This window comes from Solanum lycopersicum, chromosome 7, assembly GCF_036512215.1.
Source record: "Solanum lycopersicum chromosome 7, SLM_r2.1".
Taxonomy (NCBI): domain Eukaryota; kingdom Viridiplantae; phylum Streptophyta; class Magnoliopsida; order Solanales; family Solanaceae; genus Solanum; species Solanum lycopersicum.
In genome coordinates, this window is record NC_090806.1 from 69,797,921 (window position 1) to 69,822,664 (window position 24,744).

At 33.1% G+C, this 24,744-nt stretch overlaps 3 protein-coding genes and 1 long non-coding RNA gene across 6 annotated transcripts; 2 read left to right on the forward strand and 2 right to left on the reverse strand.

Moving 5' to 3' along the window:
- The first annotated feature begins 1,745 nt into the window (after positions 1–1,745).
- LOC101249473 (protein NOI4) lies at positions 1,746–6,507 on the forward strand. 3 transcript variants are annotated; one of them, XM_004243991.5, is made up of 3 exons: positions 1,746–1,968; positions 4,131–4,313; positions 6,191–6,507. In XM_004243991.5, the coding sequence occupies exons 1-3, from the start codon at positions 1,963–1,965 to the stop codon at positions 6,233–6,235; spliced, it is 234 nt and encodes a 77-aa protein (XP_004244039.1). In that variant the 5' UTR covers positions 1,746–1,962; the 3' UTR covers positions 6,236–6,507. The 3 variants fall into 3 exon arrangements, with proteins under 3 accessions (XP_004244039.1, XP_010324248.1, XP_019070351.1); XM_010325946.4 differs by having other exon boundaries at positions 1,810–1,968; positions 4,128–4,313; XM_019214806.3 differs by having other exon boundaries at positions 1,852–2,674.
- A 410-nt stretch (positions 6,508–6,917) lies between these two features.
- Positions 6,918–15,132, reverse strand: LOC101249189 (cellulose synthase-like protein E1). The gene is made up of 12 exons (XM_010325945.4): positions 14,703–15,132; positions 13,607–13,919; positions 13,380–13,520; positions 13,009–13,140; positions 12,718–12,927; positions 12,401–12,625; positions 11,972–12,319; positions 11,372–11,880; positions 10,053–10,257; positions 8,216–8,402; positions 8,025–8,132; positions 6,918–7,252 (listed from the first exon to the last, which is right to left on the reverse strand). The coding sequence occupies exons 1-12, from the start codon at positions 14,972–14,974 to the stop codon at positions 7,119–7,121; spliced, it is 2,784 nt and encodes a 927-aa protein (XP_010324247.1). The 5' UTR covers positions 14,975–15,132; the 3' UTR covers positions 6,918–7,118.
- Positions 15,133–16,384: 1,252 nt separating this feature from the next.
- LOC112941855 (uncharacterized) lies at positions 16,385–22,139 on the reverse strand. Its single transcript, XR_003247539.2, has 2 exons — positions 22,002–22,139; positions 16,385–21,418 (listed from the first exon to the last, which is right to left on the reverse strand). It is a non-coding gene; the product is annotated as an uncharacterized lncRNA (long non-coding RNA).
- Positions 21,283–24,069, forward strand: LOC101248894 (WEB family protein At5g55860). The gene is made up of 2 exons (XM_019214805.3): positions 21,283–21,453; positions 22,032–24,069. Exons 1-2 carry the CDS (start codon positions 21,283–21,285, stop codon positions 23,886–23,888), a joined length of 2,028 nt encoding a protein of 675 aa, XP_019070350.1. The 3' UTR covers positions 23,889–24,069.
- The last annotated feature ends 675 nt before the right edge of the window (positions 24,070–24,744 follow it).

Below are 24,744 nucleotides of genomic sequence, written 5' to 3' on the forward strand. Positions count from 1 at the left end.
AACTTAGAAGTACCTTGTGGATCATCTGACATTAACTTGTCATGTCAAGCGAACTTATCCTCAAAGTGAAAACCTTTTTTTTTTGTCGCAAAAATGCATAATAAGATTATGTATAATATATTTATGTAGTTTGATCCTTTTTCGAATAATAAGAGCTTTTATGAAAATGTGACATTCTTTTTGAAATGTAATACGAAATAAAAGGTGAATGACAAATGACACAAGTTGTGATCATTATTATATTTAAAAATGATTTATTGGTTGAGTAATGTTATTGTAGTTATTTTTAGTAGTTGGAAACAGAATATATATATATATGTAGAAATGGTTTAGTTCTGTTTTTATTTGTTCTACCAATTAAAGAAAATTATAATAAATGTAGAAGTCAAATCTTGGCATTCATAACACGACAAAATCAAGTAGGCTCTAATAATTGAGTAATGTGAATAGGTTATAGGCCTATTGGAAAAAAAAAAAAGGGAGTCCCAAACCAAAAGAAAAAAATATGATTAGTTTCCTTAATCCTTTTTGCTTATAAGATGGATTATCAATTAGATTCTAGGGAACATATAATTATGATTACAATGCTATAACTAAGAAATTTTTTAGGGTCAAGTTCATGTTATCACACTTTGCGCTTAATTATACATGAATCACAATTTATAAAGCTAGTAAGGAAAATTTTATTACTTAAAAAGTTGTGATAAACTTATTATGGTATAAACTTCAATAGTGTTATGTAGTTTTCATTTAAACTTTCATATAGGGTCATTTGCACTTTCGCTCTTATTTTGTGCTCAAATAATTTTTTTTTAACGAGGTGTATGTTTATAATTTTGTAATAGTAATATTTCATGTTCTTAAGTTTGATGTTTAGGAATTTTTTTAAAAAAATTAACATATTTGAAAGGTATATATTAAAATTAAATTTTATTTAAAAGATAAATCGTTTAATTAAATGATGAATATGAAATAAGTTGTATTCACTTATTCACTTTATATTTTTACACATTAGAAAAATGTGGGGAGACCGAATATTCCTTGTCTTGCGTTTCATACTCAAAAATTGACCCAATGTCTAGTTAGTCGAGTGTGTATGCACATTGGTTTACAAATTCACATGGGTTAGGTCCACAAAATTTAAAACAATAACAACTTATTCGGACTCGATATTTATAATAATCACTAATTATTATCTCTTATTTCTTGTATATACTTATCTTAAGTCGTTCAAGATCATCGACGAGACAAATTGCTTTCCTATACTATAAATATTAATCAAAAGTACAACGATGTATATAACTAAGATTTTCATACCAATCACGATTAGATTGGAACCTTATTCATACATGACATGATTAATTAGATCAAGTACCCATTATGTATTTTCATTGTTCAAATTTTAACAACACAAAAGAACATTCGGTCAAACACAACATGAAAAAAATATCAAAAACTCTGCCCCGTCCATGTCTATCAAGAATTGGAAGGACAATGGCCTTTGATGTCCCATCCAATCAAAAAAATGGAGCCACTCACGATCACTAACCAATCTGTTTAATTCTCGTACTTTTTTTTATTTATTGTTTAAGAACAACCTCTCTGTTACAATAAAATTTACGTATATTTACATTTTCTAAACATACAGACACACTGATATGTATATTATACTAATTGTTGTTAGTATTTATATTTTTAAATTAACAAATATATATATATTTAAATTTTTTTTAATTACTAAACTTAGATTAATTGATTTTGACATAAACATGTCTAGTTATCTTAAAAGAGTATAATAATGTGTAGTGCCATTTTGCATATATATGTTTTCATATTCCCAAAATACACCTCAATACACCTAATACCAAAATTACGCATTTTCATACTTTTCTCTCTCAAAAAATTCCTTTCTCTTTCGCTCTGTTCCACTGAGGAAAATTCTCATTCTCTATAGTTGGATTCATGTCGGTATGTAATTTTTACTCAAGATTGATTTTTTAATCATCTTGATTATTTGTTTCTGTTTACTCGATTTCACTTGCCCCCCCCCCCCCCCCTTTTTTTGTTTTTTTCAATTTTTGTTAGCTGATGATGTGATATGTGTGTTGATCATGTGAATGGATGATTATGGTTTGTTTGTTTGGGGGGTTTATTGGGTTTTTATTTTTTGCTTAATGGGTTTTCATTGATGGGTTCATTTTGCTGAATTTGCTGGGTTTTTTTTTTTGAGTTTGAGTTTGATCGAGAATCTTGACTTTCAGCTAGATCCTGTATAGAGCTTGGTTTTGTTGAATTTTGGTCCTTGAAATTTTTGCTTTTCATTTTGGTATGACTTTGGATGGTTAAACTGAGCTGAAATGCCCCTACCCCTTTTTGAAAGGGGACAAGAAAGGGGCCAGTGGACTGCTATTGGAATGGAATGTTATGAGCTGGACTCTCGGTGACCTCATGGATCACTGCTATCCAGTTGGGTTTTGTTTATTTTCATTGAACCATGTGCAAAAGGAAAATTGTTTTTGCTTTGTTAGGTTGTTTAGTTTTTCGATAAAGCTTTGTTGGGTTCCTTTTATTGATGACAAAGGAACCAGCAGCCGCTATCCTTCGGGTGCACACAGGGTTCTCAAACTAGCCTCGTGCGATGAGCTCAACCCCTTGTCACAAGCTGGGGGTTTCGGTGGGTTCCTTATTACTAGTACTTTTTTTTAAAAAAAAAACTATTTTCCATGTGCTTTATATTCAAAGGGTAGTTCTTGATGTGATGTGATGACTGTCTTAAGATGTTTTAACTTCATAACTGCAATTACCCCATTTTCCCCTAATGTGGAGTCTACTTTTTGCAAAATATACACTTAGCTTAGTTACAACAACAACATACCTAGTGTAATCCACTAGTGGGGTCTCGGGGGAGTAGGATATGCACAGGCCTTACCTGCCCCTACTTTTTGTGGGGTACGTAGCTCAGTTACATATCTAATATGTATACGTTTATGCATACAGATGTTCCAACTTGAAGTGTACTTTTACTATCTCTGTGTCCATATAGGGATATTCAAGTTTAGAAGTTTCTTGGATGTGCTGATTAGATAGGCTCTTTCCTGCCAGTAGTGATAAGTTTTTGTTTTTTATGTTCAGTGTTTGAATTTGTTAAGTTGACTATTAGCTTGTTTTTTCAATAGAGAAAATATGGCGCACCCAAAGGGTAGCGGCTGCGGGTTCCCTTGTCATCGAAAAAAATAGAGAAAATCTGAATAGCTTGAAATTTTTGTATTGCATTGTTTCCTCTTGTGTGGATTTCATAAACCGTGTCAATGTATGTATTTCTAGTCTTTTCTCCTTTTAATGCTTTGATCTGCTCATGCATCAACTAATGGGAAAGTGTATATCTCCAGTTGGAGTTAAGTCAAGTGGTTTTTAGAAAGGTAGTTGACACTATGATGGTTTTGTTATGATCTTTAGAGTACATTTACCTTCCTTGATTTGTCATTGCCCTTTTAATGGCATTGAGGACTTGGATCATAGTGGTTTAAGAGCTTTTTAGAGGTAACATGCCAGCAATACCAGGGTACAATTTCTGGAATCAGTTTGATATGAATTCTAATTCATTTTAAGAAGAATTGAATTGACATTTTGTGGATGCATATTGTAGTTTTCCAGTTGCTGGAGACTTCATAATATTGAACATCAGCAGTTCTGATAATTTGGATATAGACTTCAGCAGGTGTTTTTTTCTTTTGTTCTCAAGTTGTTCGTACCTTCTCCACATCCTTTTTCAGTAGCAAAATTTTGAACCTTTGGTGAGATCAAAGGAATTTCAGAGTTGTCCATCACTTTGTGCATGCTTCCTAATGGATCAAGTTCGCATTTTCATGTAGTATTATAGATTTGGAGAATTTGGCCTTCTTCTCGTGTTGATTATGGGATGGAGTCATAGATATGTATTCTTGCACGTTATATCAACAAAATTGTAGTGGCATAATGATAATTTAGCTTCTTTCTCTGCGACTGCAATAGGATTTGTTCACAGTTCATTCATGAAATTACTCACTTGACTAATGGCAACTATACTGTATTCTTCTTTTGGTCCAATAATTTACCTTACATATTTGGCTTTCACATCTATCTTCAAGCAGGAAAAGGGTCGACCATTGCCTAAGTTTGGTGAATGGGATGTCAATGATCCAGCTTCTGCAGAGGGATTTACTGTGATTTTCAACAAGGCTAGGGATGAGAAAAAAACTGGTGGCAAGCCAGACTCACCATCAAAGACTGATGGTAATAGAAAGGAAGGAGAAGAACCTTTAAAACCTCAAACTGTAAGTTATTTTGATAACTTTTTCTCTGGATGAATATATTAAATGACTTATACCCTCTACACTTTTTGGTTGAAATGTTAAGAATTCTGCCCTTTGCTCTTCACATATTTAAACTGCCATTAGCTGTGTGATTCTGCATCTTCACAGAGAGACTATCCAGTCAGAGGATAATTCATTTATCAAATAGGTGATACGCCATCCCACTCTATGTCCCTCTCAAAACAGTTGAAGGACGCCAATATCCAATCTACAATATAATTATCCACTCTACACCAACTAAGCCACTTTCAGCTATCTTCTGCTGTCTCATATTTTCAAAATATTTTGGCTGTAATATAGTGAATTATATGTGCATGTTTATCAAAATTAAATTTCCATCACACTGTATAATCATCATTTAAGAATAATTTGCTAGACTAATGCAAAGGCTTCAGCTTAATTACTTTAAGATCCCGATCATTAACTTAACCAGTTATAGTTTAGAACACATGGTAGTAGGTATTTTAGGCTGATGGCAATTCTTGTTGTGTGGAGAACTTCCCTTTGGCTGTGAGCATCAGTAAATTCTTATTGTATAGTGGTCAGATCATATACACTCTATTGGAACTCCAAGTGGAACTTCCTGTATAAGCATAGGATTAAAACCATCATTTAGGGAACTCATGTAATTTATTTGCTCTAATCAATCTTCGCTTCTAGTCAACTATCTAAGGAAAAGATATGTGAGGCAATGTTTCTTGGGAATCCTCTAGGATTTTCTAGATGTGACGTAGGCTTCTAAACGCATGAGGGCAACCATGAAGAGCAGAAGTTTTATAGGGATAACACCTTGACATTTGTAGCTTTCATCTTATGCATACTATTCATATTGGTTGTCTGCCTTGTATGTCTCTAGACCTCAAGTTCACTTTACAACTTTGATAGTTCATCTTGTACGTACTAAGACTGTAAGACGATAACTTAGCTTTTCATTATAAGTGTTAAACTATTAACTTCTTTAATTAATATTTGTTTGCTCCGTAGTTTGAAGATGTAGTATAACTTTTATGACACAATATTTAATTTGTTTTTGTACATTTTTTGGTTCTGATTAATACGATTTTAAATGTACTTTCATGACATAAATTTTTTGTGGGGTGGACCCTAATATTATATACCTCTACTTTTAAACATTGGAAAGAAGAACCTACCTTTTCTTACTCGGGGATGGCTGGGTTGTTCCCAACATGATAGTTGAGTGGTTCAGGCATAGAATTAACAACATAGAGATCGTAATTTTCAGTGTGAGCCAACTTGCTAGCCTTGGTGGTACCTATGCTTGTGGTCTGGACCAGAGTCGACCTGCACGCAAGCTTGCTATGATACCAGGGTCTCCGAAAAATGAGTGATATTCAACTTCTTGATTTCTACGCTCGCAGTAATGAACTTTAAATAGTTGCCACCTAGTATAACTTAATATTCAAAGAATTAGAGAGCAAGGCTAATTATGTATTGTTTGGATGGCGCTTCCTTTACATAGACGTTTTGAGGAAAAGAAAATACTTGTCAGGTTATCTAAGTAGTTGACCAGCTGCATTTTTTTTCCTTCAGTATGAGTAAGAGTAGTTGACCAGCTCCATTATGGCTTGGGTTAGGAAGATTTATCCTGTCCTTAATTGTCAAACTTTAGTTTTGGAATCATCAGGTTAGATTTCTATTGTCTTTGCTAATATGACTAGATGAGTGTGGTTGCGAGCATACTACAATCATGTGTTTGCTTTTTGATGTAACGACAAATGGTGACCCATCTGAATATACTTTTCATATATGCTACTTGTCTCATTAATCTTTGAAGCATTCTTATTAATAATTTCACCAATATATTTGTCGTTTTGCAGAAAAAATGGTTTTGCTGTATGCAGAGCCCTCATGCAGAATCTTGACAATGTTGTGTAAAATCTGAATATAGGATGCATATTCATAATGAAACCCCACAACTTCTTTTGGATTGGTGCTGGAGACTGAGGCATTGCTCAAAGTCCCCTTTTGTCTTGTAAACTTGTGTTATATTGTTGGGGAAACAAAATATGAAAGACAAAAATGTTTGATGTTGTACCTATATGTTGTATCTTTTTATTTTACCTTTAGCAGACAAGCACATAGTGTGGTTTGTAAAGCACCTCTCAACCGTAAATTTTTCTTGTTGATTTCATGAGATCATGTTGTTTTTGCCTAATAAGTAGAAAATGCATCGTAGAACTTCCTATTTGTGTGTTTGCTTGGTGAAATATATGGACATGGTATTGAAATAGACGTCGCCTAGTGTATTGAGCTCATGAGGCCTCATTATATGTAGTTCATATTCCTATTTATGTGTTTGTTAAGTGAAAAATGGATATGGTCTCGGAGAGAGGCTCCGTGAAATAGACATGACTGAAGATGCAGACTAGAGTTTTGAGCTCGTGAAGCCAAGTTAAAACGTCTGAATATGAATGCACAACCATTTTATTTTTGAATGTCAAAACTTTTTGTTTCTATTAACTTGCCAGTTGTGGTTTGCCAATGTAGTTGTTTTTTGTTTATTTCAAAACTGTGTTTGTCAACATCAATGTTGTTTCAACAGAATTTACCAAACAAAATAAAATTCCAAAAGGAATTGTAATTTTTCATTTGAGATTATTGAGCTTTCAACATTCAACTAAAGGAAATATAAAAACTTTAATCTCTGGCAAAAACTGTTCATTCTAGTTTTTACAGTACATAAAGGGAATGCATTTGAAGTTCAAAGATGATCAGCAGTATAAATATCTTCAGTTCTGTCAAAACCTAAACTCTGGATTGCCCCAGCTTTCGTTCGAAAAGATGCTTTAGAAGGTAGACTTGTAGAATGCTAACGCCAATGAGAGCAGAAGACTCGAGCAAAGCTTTGTAGACGGCTCTTTTGCTCATTATTTCATTCACTGCATAAATAGAAACGATATCAACGTATTAGAACTACAAGCTGTGGAGCATGCAGAGTATCATGAATTGGCAAGATTTGTGAACATGACTTTTGCCATTAGTATAAAATTGAGATGCCAACACCCAAGAGAAACAGATCATATAAATGATATTCCCTTGTTGCTAGTGAACAGAAAAGTGATACTCAATATGAATATTCAAACAACTAAGTCACGGATATATAATACACGTATCATTATCCAAAAAACACAACATATGAAGTTCATAAAACCTATGTTGCTCGGACTCTCCAAAATTGTTGCCGCAGCTGTGTCAGGATTCTCCAAAATGAACTACTTTGGAGTATCCGAAATGCACATGTCGACATTTTTGAAGAGTCCGAGCAACATAGCATAAAACAATCTTGCACATCTTTAGCATTACCAAGAATATTGGGCTTAAATGGTCATGTGCTAAAGTTCATGACCATTCACATAATTCAAGATGGAGGAGAGATGTGCATCCTCAATCTTGTAAAATTGAACAATGAAAAAAAATTTGAAAATTAGGTTTAACAAACTGAAACTGAAGCAATAACGATCATTTCACCGGATTTATGTTGAACATCACGTGAAAAAGTGAGGAAAATGGGAAAGGAGAATTATCTCATTGAAGTGTACGCCAAAAGGGAGAAAAGGACTGTTTCTACTAGATAAATGGCAAGTGGTTGGAAAAATTTGATTTGCTGAAATGTGGGAGAGTCGTATATAAGAAATATGCAAAAGCTAATACCTATTGCTTGTCGGTCTGTCTGGGCCTCGAGCCAATGCTGCTCAAACTGAATGTTGTATAAAGCTTCCTCTAGTTGTCCAATGTGCTCAAACAACGGTTTGAAATGCTCTGCAGTATCATAATAAAAAGTAAGATATCTTGTAAAGAGCCCCCTAATAACAAAGTAAGATGAAGCAAAGTGACACGCTAACCATCTTTTGCGTGCTCGTCGTGGTATGAGAAGTGGGCAGCATGTAGATCAAAGTCTATGGTTTCATGATAGGGTGACTTGTTGGTGAAACAGAAACGATAAACTCCTTCATGATGGGCCACAAACTCGTTCTTCTCACTTATTTTGTCACGAAAATCATGAAGCTGCTCCCCGGAAGGTCCCTTCACCTAATTTCCACCAACATAGCAACATCAATTGAACAATCCACTAGACAGAAAAAACACACAGTTCTTCTTTAGAAGTGAATGTAAAATATGGTCCCTATGAAAAAAGCATAAAGAACCAATTGCGACAAAGTTCAAAACTAATGCCAAATGTCAGGTTTTGATCTAGTAGTCAGAGTGCAGCACGTGATGTGTGGTGGAGCGCCACCATGGATTCGAACCCTCGTGTAGATAAAACCTTGTTATTTAAGTAAAGTCCCAAAGAAGGTTAGATGTGTGGGCCCATTATCCACCAAGCTTTGAACCGTGGGCCATAAGGTAAAAAGCCGTATTGGAGTGACTAGAACAGTTGACTGAAGTAATCCTTATGTGGTCTTAGAAAATAGCTCATCAATTTACAGCTCCAAGATACAAATTTTCTTGAAATTGAGCACATATAATTCTAATTCTCAAAGTTGTGACTCAATTTCCCCCACCCCGCAAGAAAAAAAGTGAATAAAAGTGATAAATATTCCTCCACCAAATTGCAATTTATGGAATTTTATGTGTACAAAAAGGATTGAAGTTGCAAAAAACACAAAAGAGACGTGTAAAAATAAAGAAAAATATTGTTAGTTTCTCTCAACAATTCTAAAATCAAAGTCAACACAAAATTGAAAAAAAAAAAAACTCGAACAATTCAAGTGTTTAATAAATCTTTAAATCAAAGTCAAAGTCACCACAAATTTGCAACCAAAACAAGGAAGCTTGAATTCCAAACCTCACATTCATTATTAACAGTAGTTCATGAATCACAACAACTAGATATATATAACTAATCCGATGACTACTATATCACCTTCATCTCAATAAAGATGAAATCTTTACAATTTTCAATCAGCACATATTAAAAAAATGCAAATTACACAACTATATACCAGCTAACAAAACAACTAAGCTCGAACAATTCAGCTGTGTCTAGTGAATCTTATAATCAAAGTCAACTAAATGCAAACAAAACAACAAAGCTTGAATTCCAAACTGCACTTCATTATTTCAGTGTAGAATCAAAGCAACAAGATACATAACCAATGCGATAACTACTATATCACCCTTCATCTCAATAAAGACGAAACTTACACAATTTTCAATCAGCAAAAATAACAAAAAATGCAAATTTCATACCTCACAAGCTCAGACAATTCAAAGTCACCACAAATATGCAAACAAAACAACAAAGCTTGAATTCCAAACCTCACTTCCATTATTTACACTAGTTCAAAAGTCAAAGCAACAATATATATAACTAAATCCAATACTACTATTTCACCTTTCATCTCAATAAAGACGAAATCTTTACAATTTCCGATCAGCAAAAATCACAAAAAATGCAAATTACATACCTCACAAGCTCAAATAATTCAAGTGTCTAATGATTCTTAAAATCAAAGTCACCACAAATTCGCAAACAAAACAACAAAGCTTGAATTCCAAACCACACTTCCATTATTAACAGTGCACCAACAAGATATACAATTAATCCGACAACTACTCTATCGCCTTTCATCTCAATAAAGACAAAATCTTTACCATTCACAATCATCAGAAATCACAAAAACTGCAAATTACATAACAGAAAAAACACAAACAGCTAGATTAAAGTAATTTAGTTACCACAAGGTCAACACCCTCTTCACTATAATGCCAAGAACCTTCTGATTTGATAACAACAAACGAAAAATGGACTGATTCTCCCATTTGAACTTTATGTGAAAAACATTCTTCTCTATCAATCACAAATCTAATTCCATAAACCCCTCCACATCTCCATGCCACCACCAATATAGTCACCAAGATCCAAACTTTCAATGACCCAATTCTCATCTGCAATTAATTCTCAGTTTTAATTTCACAAAAAAAATCAAATTGAACAAAAAAACATCAAAAAATTGGATTTTTAGAACTAGGGTTTACCTTTTCTTGGCGAAAAAATTGGGATTTTGGACAAGAGTTTGAAATTTGTACGATTTTTGTTGTGTTTGTTTGACTTAGTTAAGGAAAACAAAATATGACTTTGTTTGTCTTAAAATTTGATGAACTAAAGCCGTATTTGTATTCGGGTTATCCGTACCCGAAAACCCATATTACTTGGAATTGGGTAATTAAGAATTCAAATGGTCAACTTTTAGAAGATTCTGATCTTAAATTAAACATAAATAGAATGTATCAAAATGACGTTTAAATTTATGATATCAAATATGTCACTAGGATAATTGTAATCAAAGTTTTTTTCTATAAAAAGAAGAAATAGTATTATTTTAAAAAAAATAAATTTGGAAAAAATAGAAGACAAATAAATTTAAAGATGGAGTTTGAACATTTGTAAATGTAAAAGAAATTCAATCTTTTTATTTTTTGTGTCATGAGTCATGTACTTTCCTCAATAAAAATTTAAGTCATACGTACTGATAATATAAAATATTTTTTCCGTTTAAAAAAAATTACCTTTTTTTAGTCTATTTAAAAAAATAAATTTTTTTTGGTAAATTTTATAATCAGTTTTCCACATTCCATGTTTAAGGTTACAAGATCAAAAGATAATTTTGTACATTTAACCTAACTTTAAATTTAGGACCACAAGATATAAAAGTCTTCTTTATACTCTTAAACTCCGTGTCAAACCAAACCAAGTCATTCTTCGTGAAACTGAGGGAGTATTTCTTTTGACATTACCAATCTCATAGCATATAGTATTAAAGATGCAATGTATATTTCTTCTCTTGATGACAAAATTACACATTGTTCTAAGAAGATCGACGATAATAAATAGATTTTGAGTCTAATTCAGTCTTGAAAGTTAGTAGCTCATAAGAAGAAGATTATCCAAGATCATATAAGAAAACCATAAATCCCTATTTCATCCGACGTGAAACTCTTTCAACAATTACATATATGCAATACATGTGCAAACAGAAAGTGCAAAAGCAACAGACTGAAATGCAGTGGATCTAGGTATTTTCCCCTTATCTTGCCTAAAGAAGAGAGCATTATACAAAGGCAAGTTAACAAAAACAAGAACCCCACAAAGCAAAATTTGCAAAGCCATAGTTTCAAATACATATTCCAATCCCAATTCTCTTGTTAATATCAATTTTTTCACCAGTCCCATTAGGCAAAAAAGATTGATCATTGCCAATGTTGACAAAATTGTAATCATAAGTGAATCACTTCCAAATTCCATTTTCTCTTGTTTGTATCTCAACAACACATCATCATTAGTGACTTTTGGAGTAACTATGAATGTTGTATTGGAAGAGCCAAATAACTTCAACATTGTATCAAGAAATGCAAACATGTAGGAGCTTGTTCTCTTGTAAAGCCATATTCTTTGTTCATTCCACCAACCAAGTATTGTTCCGCCACTCCATAGGAACTCAGCAAAACTATATACTAGTTCCGCGATTATCACATAAGCAAATGGCAAGAACCATTTACTAGAGACCTGAAAGTTAAGACGAAAAGCAAAATCGTTCCTTTGAGTAGATATAACGAAGGAACGATAGAGTATGTGATGATAAAGAGGCAAAAAGTACCTGCGGAAATAAGGGAATTCCTTTGAGTAGATAAAACGAAGGGATGATAGAGTAGTACAGAGTTGCCCAGCAATTCGGAGACCAGAGGCAGTAAATGAGATATCCCAACACAAGGCCAGGATTGAGCTTTCCAAGTCCATACCAAACAGGGCTATACTTGGAAAACAGAATCATTAAATCGCCCTCGGACCATCTCTTATGTTGCACTAGTATCTGATCCAACGTCGTTGCAGTAACCCCTAAGAAGGCATTCCTTTCTGGACGATAATAAACAGATTTCCAACCTTTACACTTGATTGTCAACCCAGTCAGTACATCTTCGACTGGGCACCCGTACTTCAAACCAATCTGTCATGTTACTACGAGTCAGTTACAAAACTGTGTGACCATCTCATATAAAAGTTGAAATGCAGATGGACATTCACATACCTCATTTCCCCATTGAGTGTTTAGGTCATACGTTGAACTAGCTAATCTTTCTAGTCTTTCTTCTAACTCGTGCACGTTTTCATCCATCTTCTCAGGACGTGCACTCTTCAAATCAATCCTAGCTTCCGTGCTATACTCTCTACCGTAAAGTGTGTCTCTCCTATGAAAGCAGCCAGTTCCAGTATACAAAGGGCCTCCGTAACCATCAGCACCGTGGAATTCCACCTTACGTTGACATAACAGTAACGATACGAAAATTTCAGCAATGAATATTCATCAACACCATAAAACCAAATAGAGATGTACAGTGTACTAACCTCATCAATTACTCTCAGAGAACCATAAACTTCATTTTTAGTGGCATTTCCGAAAGACTGTGGAAATTGCACGAAAGCAATTTCATGGCTTCTTTCTTCATCCATAAAGAAGCAAAGAGCATCTTGAATCGCGTTTGAGTTGTTTGAGTACATATCACAATCTACGTTCAGAATTACTGGTGCATTGCTGATCTCCGAGGACACCCTGAGCTGAACGTTGTAATCAACAAAATCATCCACAGGTTTATTCAAGATTACACTTATGTGATGAGAAACTGGTACTAGACTTACCAATGCATTCATCGCCCCGGCTTTGAAATTATGGAAGTGCTCAGGATGCTTCTCCCGAGCCACATAGATCAACGTTGGCAGTCTTACCCCGTCAGTGTCCTTTGTCTCTTCATCTCTGCTGTCTATTAGTATCTAGATACGTGAAACAAAGCAGACATATAAAATATCAGATATGTAAAGTTCTATCTATAAGGTGATAGTCAGCAAACAAAGCTACTTAACGAAAAGAGGATTCAAACATTCAATTGAATCCCCTTCATCGGTAAATTATAAAAGAAAAATTGTGTATTTATAAATTGTTGAATCTCTCTAAACATACGAAACGAGTACATAGCCTAACTTGAACCAATATTTCTGTTACTTTTTCGTACCTGCAAGATAGCAGCATGGTTTTTCTTGGATGAATATGAATTCCATTTGGAAAATCCTTTGTATTCTAATTTTGCTTGATCTGAAACTGTTCCAGCCTTGCATACAACGTCAATTTTGTTTGCCATCTCCTCGTATAATCTCTGCAGTGTTAAGAAAAAGACGTTGGCTATCAAAATCCGTATATATACCTCAGCATTTTATGCTTGACATTCAACAAATGGAGTACCTTCATTTCGGAAAAATCTGCATCAGATTGATCTGAAACAGACAAAGATGCAAAATAGGCAGCAGGAGATCTCGGCTCAACGTTGAATTTCTTGCAATAAGGAAGCCAATGCTTTGCAAAGCGAGAAGCTTCTAGCAACGCATAAAAGGTAAGATCGGAACCAGCATCATCCGAGAGATAAACACTGAGTTTTTCTGGTGGATAATTGTAAGCCAAGACTGATAAAACTGTATTGATCACCATATCTGGTGGCTCTATTGCAGGATCAGCTGTGCACACGAATACATCAACTCTCGGCAACTCATTCTCGTACCTAATTCACTCAACAGTAAATAAGAACGTTAACAAAGCTATGTTCTCTCTAACAACTTGAACTTAAAATCTTAGACGAGATCATCACACAATTCAATGTGGCCACTTGAGCAGGCAATGTTTTGAGTTCAAATATAATAAATGAATAAACGAGTAATCTGCTCAATAAACTACAGCAACAAAGTCCCAACACAAGTTGGGGTCGACTATATGAATCTCCACCCCCTCATTTAAGCTCGACTTATGACATCATCATAAACAAATGCTTAGCTCAATAAACAACAACTACTACTACACCCTCAAGCACAAATAAGTTGGGATCGGCTCTATGAATACTCACTACTTCATTACAGCTCAAACTATGTCGTCAAGTTCTCAGCTGATCAGTAAACAACAACAACAACTATGCCTCAATCCCAAACAAGTCATCGAGTCCCCACAGCTTCATTTAACCTCAAGTCATATCATCGTCATAAACAAACACTCAAATCAACAAACAACAACAACTACACCTCAAATCCAAACAAATCGAGATTGGCTATAAGAATCAGATTCATTACAAACAAGTGCTCAACTCAATAAAAAACAACAAATTATACGCCTCAGTCTCAAACAAGTTAGGAATCGGCTACATGAATCATCTAAAAGTCAACTCATGTTGTCATCACATTTAAACAAGTACTAATCAGCTCAAATAACAACTACTGCAACTCCTAAACAAGTCCAAATAAACCCGAATCTAACAGATGAAAACTTTTAGATGAGACGGTCACATATAACATACCTCATCAAGAGCCTATCTCGAAATGTATAACGATAAATTCTGTTCCAACGAACAGACTGAGTGATGAACCAGTAAAAACTAAACCATAGTTCAGCTCCAAGCATTCCAATCCAAACATATCTACCATTTTCACCAGAATTTGGTATATTACAAAGTCTATAAATCCAAATTAAAATAATCCCACAAAAAACTGAAGTTGCAAATAGCCTATATAATAGCCTTCCCTTTCCCTTCTTTGTCTCAAATAAAGGCTCATACTTTAATTTTTCCATTTGACTTATGAGTCTCTCTTTCAGGAAATAACTTCCTCTATCTTATATATAGATTTGCATTGACAAAGAGAATCCTTACGTTTGTGGTGACGTTTTGCACGCATTAAACTATGGCAACTCGAAATGATTTATTATTTCTATTTTATTACTTTTGTTTCGATACGTTAAAGTCATCACACAATTAATTTAAAAAATAAAAAGTTGTAATAGTTTTAATAAAAACATTTTATATATTCTCTATCTCTATTTAGTTGTCCATTTTAGAAAAGACATTTTACGCTCATTAAATATACTTTCAAAAATGATGAATTAAAACATAGAAATTTTTAAGAAGTTTAAACGAGAGTATAATAATTAAAAAAGTTATTCTTTTCTGATTTGTCAAAGTGAACAAATAAATAGAGACATCTAAAAGAAGAAATATAGATAAATAAATAGAAATAGAGACGTGAACCTAATAAACTATAACCAAAAAAAAAATTGAAGTGTGAACGACCATATACTCAAAAATGAATAGACCCAAAACTATTTTTTAATACCAAGATGGTTGGTGAACTTTTTCTTTTTGAGTATAAAAATATCACAATATGGAAATCCTTGTAAGCTTAACCATGTTACAACTACAGAGTTGGTGAACTTTTTCTTACTAGAAGAAAAAATAACACAAGATTCTTTGCGGGGTCATTTTATCGAGTTCCTTCAATATAATGTTTTCATCTTAGTATATTTACTTATTTATTGATGTTAAAAACAAATGCGAATTTGAGATATTGTCCATTCCCTGTGATTATAAAATAAAAAGAAAAAGATACAAATATATTATTAAATTTTTTAAAAAATACTCATTTATATCTTTAATTAAAAGTTTAATTCATTTATACCATAATCGTTCAAGAAAAGACTCATTCATATTATTATTTTTTAATGACCATTTTGTAAAATTATTTTTAACGCGCAATCAATTATAATTTGACCACGTCATTATTTAGAAAGTAGAAGAAAAACTCAAATTTTTATTTAAAATTTTTGATTTTTTTATTTAAAAAATTTATGACATGATAATTCAACCACGTCATGATTCTTTTAATTTTTAATTCAAAAGAAATTTAGTTTAATTTTTTTTAAAATTATTATTTTTTATTAAAAAAAATTAACGATAGAACCGAATTATAATTAATCACTTGTTTAAAATAATTTTACAAAATTACTGTTAAAAATAACATAAATTAGTGTTTTCTTAAACGATAATGATATAAATAAACCAAACTTTTAACTAATTAAATAAATGTGTCTTTTCTAAACGTGCAATAACATATTTAAGTTTTTTAATTTGAATTAAAACACAAAACATTTAATATAAAATTATCATAAAATCAATTAGAAAAAAAATTAAAATAAATAAATCAACTGTTGTACTAAGATTTCTTTGAATATTATTAATGATATTCACTTGTGACACCTAAAGTGATCAGCTTGTTGACACATAGTTTTACATTTCTCAGCTAATTGACCCGACCCGTCATCATCAAATTCACAAATTTCCACCGTAGCTTTCCTCTGATCTAACCCTCGACTCGCCGGAATACCTTTGCCGTGTAATTGACACAATCGCGATAATTCGTTCACATCGAGTTCTCGTTCAGCTTGCTCTTCTTCTTTAATAGTCCGTTCGAGGTTCGATAATATCAGATCGTGTTTCCGGTGATCGCCGCCGTGCTCCGCCACTTTCTCCGTCGCCATGACAGTGTTTTGGGAGAAAATTAATTGTTTATTATTTTTTTTGTTTGTGGAATTAAATGTATTTATGAAGAAGGAATTATCTATTTCAAAGGCGGTTTGATGATGACTCAGCATGACACGTGTCATAACACGACGAGCTGTCATGTTTTAGAAATGAGGTGGCACATTTAGGTGACAAAATTAGTCCAAAAAATAATAAATTATCTAATTTGTTTGTGTTTGAGTAGATTTTTAATTTATTCGCTTATTAATTCGTTTATATTTGGATTGATATTTACAAATTATAATTAGATAGTTATTATACAAAAATATATTGTTGAGATAATTTGTCATTATATCAAAAACGATTATTAGTGACAATTAATTTTTATTTATATTTGAATTGATATTTACAAACAAAAATTAGATAGTTATTATACAAAAATATATTTGAGATTAATTAAGCGCTTCTTTTTTGTTTTTTAACAATTGATAAATTAGAAAAATGAAAGTGACAAGATAAACAATTCATTTACATCTTGTACAACCCTTTTTTTTTTCTAAATAAAGTATAAGTAAAATAAGAGGATCTTATCTTATCTTATATCAACACATTTTGAATTATGTTGCAATCTCTTTCAATAATTCAAGTAAGTTGATTTTTTTTTATTTCCCATATGTAGTGGGATAATCTCAACATCACTAATATCCAAAAAAAAAAAAATATATCATAATAAAGAATATCTCTTTTTAATCATCTTTAGTAATCTTAAATTAATCGATAAAAAAAATCAACTCAAATAAAAAAAAAGACAAAGTTATAGAGGTGGGGGTGTAAACCTAACTTATAGTCTAGGTAGTACCTATATGAAAAAATTTACTTTGCACATGGTGTGTATATTGCATTAAATGAAGAAGATTCTAAATTTGGCTTTAAATTTTAACTTTAATCTTAAATTTTTATAATGCATAAATAGGTATTTTAATTATTCTACCTTTTAATAAATAAACACGTAATTTTTAAAGTCAAAATGAGTGAAATGCAAACGTTCCCTCGTGTATTAGTGAGTCAATTAGTGGCTGCCAACTAATTAAACAAATTACACATTTTTTTTCTAAATATTTTACACGTCATTTTGAAACTAAAAAAATTATAAAAGAGATTCATTAAGAGTAGAATTGTCATTTTAATATTTTTTAGCATTGTGGGTTTCAAAAATTACCCCTCACTCGTGCAGAATGCGTGCTTTTCACGCATTTTGTCATGTAGAAATCGCATGTTTATTTATTGAAAGATAGGATAGTTAAAATGTCTATTTGTACACTATGAAATTTTAAAGTCAAAGTTAAAATTTGAAGCCAAATTTACGGTCTAATATACATATTATGCCTAAATTAAAATTAGGAACTTCAAGTGTAAATTTGAGTTGGACTAAAAATAATATTTTCTTCATTTTTGTTTACTAGATTTAGACTTTGAAATAAAATTTTAAAAAGTATTTTTTTAGTCTTAAAATGAAAGAAAATATATAATCCTTTTTACGTATCTAAGATAATTTAGCTACCTGGTTCACACAAGTTACAATCCTTACGGGATTAACTGGAATTTCTATAACATGAAGATTAGGAAAACTAAATAATATGCATTGCTTTCTATTTTTATTTTTATTTTAACCATTGACGATCTCATTATCCATATATCACCAACATCTCTCTCTAACTTTTTTCTAATTCTCCGATAACAATGGTCATAAAATGATAAAATATATTTTTATTTTAACTTTGTAAATTTTAAATTTGAGTCTTTTATGTATGAGAGCCAATTTTAATTGGAAACACTTTCTATTATTATTATGAAGTGTGTTATAATAGATCTCAAAAGTCATTTTATTTGAAATATTTTTTGTTATTGTATTTGTAATAAAGTAGTAAGTATCTTTTTATTCTTAATCAGATATTTTGACGTGTGAAATTATTTTTTGCTAGAAAGCACCTTCCATTGGTGTGATAAAGTAGTAAGTACCTCATCAGCAAGAGTTTTGATGAAGTGACACGCTTTATTTTTATCTAGATATCTCAAATTCGAGTCAGATACAGAATCATCTTTATGCTTTAACCCCAATGCAAGCGTAAGAAATTTTGAAACTAATTTAAATTTAATCAAATTTCAATATAAATACGAAATATCGAATAAAAAAACCCCTTTTTCGTCGTCCATCTTGTGGTATTTTTCCCTTTGCGTGCTCAAAGACAGAGTCAGCCTTGGACGGTGCCATTTTGCTGACTTGGACTTGTCTTTTCTCTTTCTCTCTTTCTTCTCTGATTAGCTCATAGTAGTAGTATACATTATATTTGTCTTTCAACATACACAGCTTTTCTTTTTTTCTTTAGCTTTTTGTAAAACTTTCAAATCATCTCTTAATTCAAGATTCCTTGTCTTTACTGTTTGAATTTTTTTTCTTTGTTTTTGCTTATTGAAACTACCCATATCTCAATTTTTCCTCTTTTCATAGTTTCACTAACTAAATAGTGTTTTCCCCTTCAAAGGAATTGTCTTTTCTCTTCTTTTATACTTTGCTATTGAGGGTTTAGATAAAAAAAAAAAAGATTGTCTTTTGAGTGTTTGGGGCAGTTTGTTTTTGCTGTTTGGTTTGTGGGTTTGTGTTGATTAGTTGAAAGATTGACTTTTTTTTGAAGATTTTTGGTCAACCACTTTTGCTTATCTCTGAGAATTTGCTGCTTTGTATCAACCCTTTTGGCCTTTGGGAGTTAAAAGATTTGATGGTTTCTAGGGTTTATGGATGATTAGGGCTTTTCATCATTTAGGTAAGCCCTTTTTCCTCTTTTACCCTTTTGCTTGCCTGTTATTGTTGTTGTTGTTGTATTTGTTGTTGAAGAAGGGTTAAAGTTGATGTCTTTATTAGACTCGGTGAATAGAATTTGGTTCTTGTTAGTTGTTATTATACTATTGGGTAAATTGTAATGGAGAAATGTAATGATTGTCTTTTTGAGTTGTTTTTGAATTTATTATGGGTTTCAGATTGAACATTGTCCTGTTTATTTTTATTGTGTGTATTTCTTAAGGCCTTTGAATTGTTAAGTTGTATGAGAATATGTGTATGTACACCTGCAATTTAATGCACTGAAATGGTTTGATTGCTTCCCTTTTAACAGATTTCAAATTTTGTTTACCTAAAAAAGTTGAAACGTGTTACTGTATGTGTTTATTGTGACCTTAGAGAGTGAAAATGTTTACATTCTTGGCTTAGCATACATTTTCAGGGATGTTTGTAGAGGTGTTTGTTTCTCTGTACTCACAATGGCATCTGTTTCGATCTTTTTGTTTCACTTCCGATAATGAATGACTAGGCAGCTATTCGCTACCCATAATTCTGTATACACCTAGAGAAACTTGGTTCTAGTTTGAAAATTTTCTGGATTGTATTTAATGTGTAGTTTAGTCGATTTTACATCTAAACTTAACTATATCCAGGGGAAAGTCGGATTATAACAAATTATGATTGTCCTTGCCGTGTAATGCCAAATAGAAATGGTGTGTGTTAGACCTTACAATAACTCTCGTTTAGTCTGATCTAAGCTTGTCAAGATTTGCTAGTTTATTACAACCTTAACTCTTTTTAAACAAGATGTGAAAGGGGACCTGTCACAAGAACACCTTAGTCTGTTGGCAAGCAATGAGAATTTTGATTAGGCCAATTTGATAGTTAAAATTCCTAAAGAGAGCTCCAATGAGATACTTGCATTTGTATGTCGTGGTAGAGACAACTGCTGCAATGGGATACTGACATATTTATCTTCCGCACCCTCAGATACAGCAAAGCAGAGCTCAACATAACTCTCTTTGAATATTTTTGAGTCAATAATGTTTAACATGAGTGTTTAGCTATTCACATTTGACATTTCGAGCCAATTATCTTTTTGTCATATAGGAATTATTTGAAGGTTTTAGTAGGTGAATAATTTGCTTGCAGTGGCTAGAATTGGAGGTAGAGTGATTAATTTTGAGGAATGAAGTGCATTTCATAGACATATCACCCCCTCCCCACTTTCTTTTCTTTCTGACAAGTCATGTGTACATACACTTAGTTCTCTGAGTATGACATAACATTACCATTTTTAAATGAAAGAAAAAGTCGAAAACAACCTACTCCCCTCAGTGTGACAAAAGGGAGCGTCTTTCTGTATATGTTTAGTGTGACCTTAGAGAGTGAAAATGTACATTTTTGGCTTAGCATATATTGTCAATAATGGCTGTAGAGGTTTTGCTTCCGTGCACTCAGAAAGACGTCTGTTTCTTATAATAAATGCCTAGGCAGCTATTCGCAATCCATCACTAAGATTTTCAAGTCCTTATCAAAAAAAAAAGATAAAGAATTTCAAGGAAAAGGAGGATGCTGATGTTAAATATACCTAGCTTGTATTGCATGATGACCACTTGTAAACTGGTATCTCAAGCTTCTGTGCTACTCTTATCCACAATGTTGAAATTCCGTCTGTGTTTTTGGTCACTCCCAGTAAACTTTTCTTTGCTTTTTGTTGATAGGTGATTCTGTGTAAAAGATTAAGATATGGTTTCAAAAGACCGTAATAAACCTACTGGATCTCCAAAAGTACATGTTGGGGAGATAGATACAAGTGCACCATTTCAGTCTGTCAAAGATGCTGTTAACTTGTTTGGGGAAGGTGCATTCTCAGGGGAAAAACCTGCAATCAGGAAGGCAAGACCTCAGTCCGCAGAGGTAAATAATACTGTGGTTCAAAATGTATATCATTATCCTGAATGGAGAAGCTTGGTGTTTTTATTGTGACGTTTTATCTGCATTGTTTGTGCTAAACATTCGTTTTATGATTAAGATTGAATTAATACCTTATCAAACAAAGAAAAGTTAGAGAATGAACATCTGAGAAAAGTTTCCTTTTGTCTAACAAATACTTGTAGTTTGTCTTTTACATCAAGTAAGTCATGCTGTCATAGAAATTTGTGCGTGCATGCATCTCCATCTTTTCATTGAACTTTTTTCTGGTGTATGTGTCCTTGAAGCATCTTCTTTCTTTGATTATTCAAATGTTTTCACATGGTGTTTAATGACTTCGAAGTGTTCATAATTATTTGGTGCTTCATTTTAGAGTGTCGAAACTTTTTCACTAAATAGTAAATACGCTCATACTTGAGTCTTTTGAGTACTGAATGTAACATGTAATCAGGTGCTCTCGGGAGTGCATGAATGCAAAAGTATTTACACTAAAGCATTGGTTAGTTTCTGAGACTGCAATCAAATAGCCTCACCTAAGTACTCTTATCTTGACTTGATTTCAGAGGGTACTGGCAAAGGAAACACGGCTTCACTTAGCTCAGAAAGAGCTGAACAAGTTGAAGGATCAGTTGAAAAATGCAGAAACCACTAGAGCCCAAGCACTTACTGAGCTCGAAAGGGCAAAACGGACTGTTGATGACCTTACCAAAAAGCTTAAAATTGTTTGCGAGTCGAAGGATTTGGCTGTCAAGGCAACAGAAGCAGCAAAGAGTCAGGTGAACCAACTTGAAGCACCAAATGATGGTTCTGTTATGGGGAAGGATGGTTCTTGGAAAGTGGATCTGGAAACTGCAAGAGAAAAGTATATGGCTGAAATAGCTGATCTTGATAAAGCAAAACAAGAGCTGAGGAAAATCCGCCAGGATTGTAATACATTTATGGAAGAAAAAGGTGGCGCTATTGAGCAGGCAGCAGAAGCTGAGCGTACTGCCAAAGCAAATATGGAAAGAGCTAGAGAGCTTTCCAAGGAAATAGCAGTTGTCCATGAGTCGGTTGATCAACTAAAACTTGCCTGTGTGCAGGAGCGGGAAGAGGAAGCAAAGATTTATGCTGAAAAGGATGTCCAGAAGCAGTCCTACAAGGCTAAACTTGAAGAGTCAGCAGAGAAGTTACTTGCTTTGAAGAAAGAGACTGATGCAGATTTAGCCAAGAGTCTTGAAGCACAGTTAGCTGAAACAATGTCTGAAATTGAAGCTTTGAGGAAAGAAATGGACAGTGCGAAGTCTTCTGACCTTGATAAGGTGAAAGTTGTCACTGCAGAGCTGGATGATGCTAAGGAATCACTACGTAAGGTCGCAGAAGAAGAGAGTACTCTTCAAACCTTGGTGGAGACCCTTAAACTGGACCTGGAGAACATCAAGAAAGAACATTATGATCTGAAGGAAAAGGAGGCAGAGACGGAATCACTTGCAGGGGGTCTGCATGTCAAGCTCCGTAAAGCCAAATCCGAGCTTGAAGTAGCAGTTGCAGAAGAAGCCAAAGCAAGAGGTGCTTCTGAAGAAATGATCTCTACTCTCCACCAGCTGATCTTGGAGACTGAAAACGCAAAGCTTGAAGCTGAAGAGATGAAAATGCAAGCAGAAGAGTTAAAGAAAGAAGCTGAAGCCGCTAGAATGGCGCTTGAAGATGCAGAAAAGAAGCTTAAAGTGGCGATGGAAGAAGCTGAAGAAGCAAAATCAGCTGAGGCTGAGGCTCGTGATCAAATTAAGATTTTATCTGAAAAAACCACAGCTGCACGATCCTCAACTTCTGAGTCTGGTGCTCGTATTACTTTATCAAGAGACGAGTTTGACTCATTGAGCCGTAAAGTTGAAGAACTTGATAATTTAGCAGAAATAAGAGTGGGAGCTGCAATGGCTCAGGTAGAGGCCGTGAAAGCAAGTGAGAATGAGGCCCTCAAGAAGTTGGAGTCAACTCAAAAGGAGATTAATGATATAAAAACCGCTACTCAGGAAGCCTTGAAGAAGGCAGAGATGGCAGAAGCTGCCAAGAAGGCCGTAGAAGGGGAGCTTAGAAGGTGGCGAGAACGTGAGCAAAAGAAGGCAGCTGAGGCAGCTTCTCGTATTCTTGCTGAAACACATATGAACTACAGATCTTCTCCTCAAAGTTACACAGTTCAGAAGGAGAAACCATCTGAGAAATTCATGGAATCACATGTAAAGATGCACTCACCCGTTGAAACCAAGAAGCAAAACACACAAGAGAACATAATGGAAATGCGCAAGTTGCAGAAAGCAAAGACATCAGTGTCAAAGAAGAAAGTACTGATGCCTAGTATCAGTGGCATTTTCCACAAGAAGAAAAACCAAGTAGAGGGAGATTCTCCATCATATCTGCCTGGAGAGAAACCTGTTTGGTAACATTTTGTGCAAAATATTTGTGGTGGAGAGGAACTGGTCTCTATGCCATGGATTGTGTGTATATCTGAAACCTGTGGAGCAGCGATTTTCTTTCCCCTTTCACTTTTGGTATTTATTGTGTGTCTGCAACTTCTTAGAGTTATATACATTTGTCTCCTATAATAATAACATGCTTACGGGACTCGTCTATTCCATTTGGAGAATTACACTAGGTATGTTTTGTTGTTGTTGCTTACGTGACTCGTTGCTTTACTATCCCTGACTTTCACTGAAAAAAGGAAAAAAATGAATCTTTTTTTCTTTTTGTAAGGATTCTTGCTCGTTCTACGTGATATGAATTTGAATTAGTCGTATAGAATATAATTACTTATTAAGGACCTACTTGGTCATAATAATTATTTACTTTATTTTGAATGATTTTTCATTTTATTTGAAAATATTTTTTGAGTTTTGTGGTAAATAAATAGTCTATGTCAAATGTTAAAGTTGGAGTAATGAGTGCACTTATAGTGATAATATAATAAATTCATTATAATTATCTATATATAACTTAAAAAACTGCAATTGTCATCATCTTATATAATAAATAGAAAGCTATTTAAGTGGATTACGTTTTTATATAATTATTAAATATTATATCATTTTAATTACATAAATTTGTAATGAATTTTTGACTTCATTTAATTAATTCCTTATTAAATATCTATTTTGATAATGTAGTATTTAAATTTAAAAAATTGAATTACATACTTTTATAAAAAAAATATGGGATTTTGTATCGCTAAAATCTTATTTCTTAAATAAATAAAAAATAAAGAATAAAAAAACTCTATAAATCTTAAGCTTTTTACGTGAT

Bases quoted from the DNA above. Each gene is read 5' to 3' on its own strand.
- LOC101249473 (XM_019214806.3), top strand. From the start codon at position 2,639: ATGAGCTCAACCCCTTGTCACAAGCTGGGGGTTTCG. The intron at 2,675-4,130 runs GTGGGTTCCTTA...ATCTTCAAGCAG, and splicing joins GTCACAAGCTGGGGGTTTCG to GAAAAGGGTCGACCATTGCC. The intron at 4,314-6,190 runs GTAAGTTATTTT...GTCGTTTTGCAG, and splicing joins AACCTTTAAAACCTCAAACT to AAAAAATGGTTTTGCTGTAT.
- LOC101249189 (XM_010325945.4), bottom strand. From the start codon at position 14,974: ATGGAAAAATTAAAGTATGAGCCTTTATTTGAGACAAAGAAGGGAAAG. The intron at 12,320-12,400 runs GTATGTGAATGT...GTAACATGACAG, and splicing joins ACACTCAATGGGGAAATGAG to ATTGGTTTGAAGTACGGGTG. The intron at 11,881-11,971 runs GTACTTTTTGCC...CTTAACTTTCAG, and splicing joins GAATTCCCTTATTTCCGCAG to GTCTCTAGTAAATGGTTCTT.
- LOC101248894 (XM_019214805.3), top strand. From the start codon at position 21,283: ATGGTTTCAAAAGACCGTAATAAACCTACTGGATCTCCAAAAGTACAT. The intron at 21,454-22,031 runs GTAAATAATACT...ACTTGATTTCAG, and splicing joins CAAGACCTCAGTCCGCAGAG to AGGGTACTGGCAAAGGAAAC.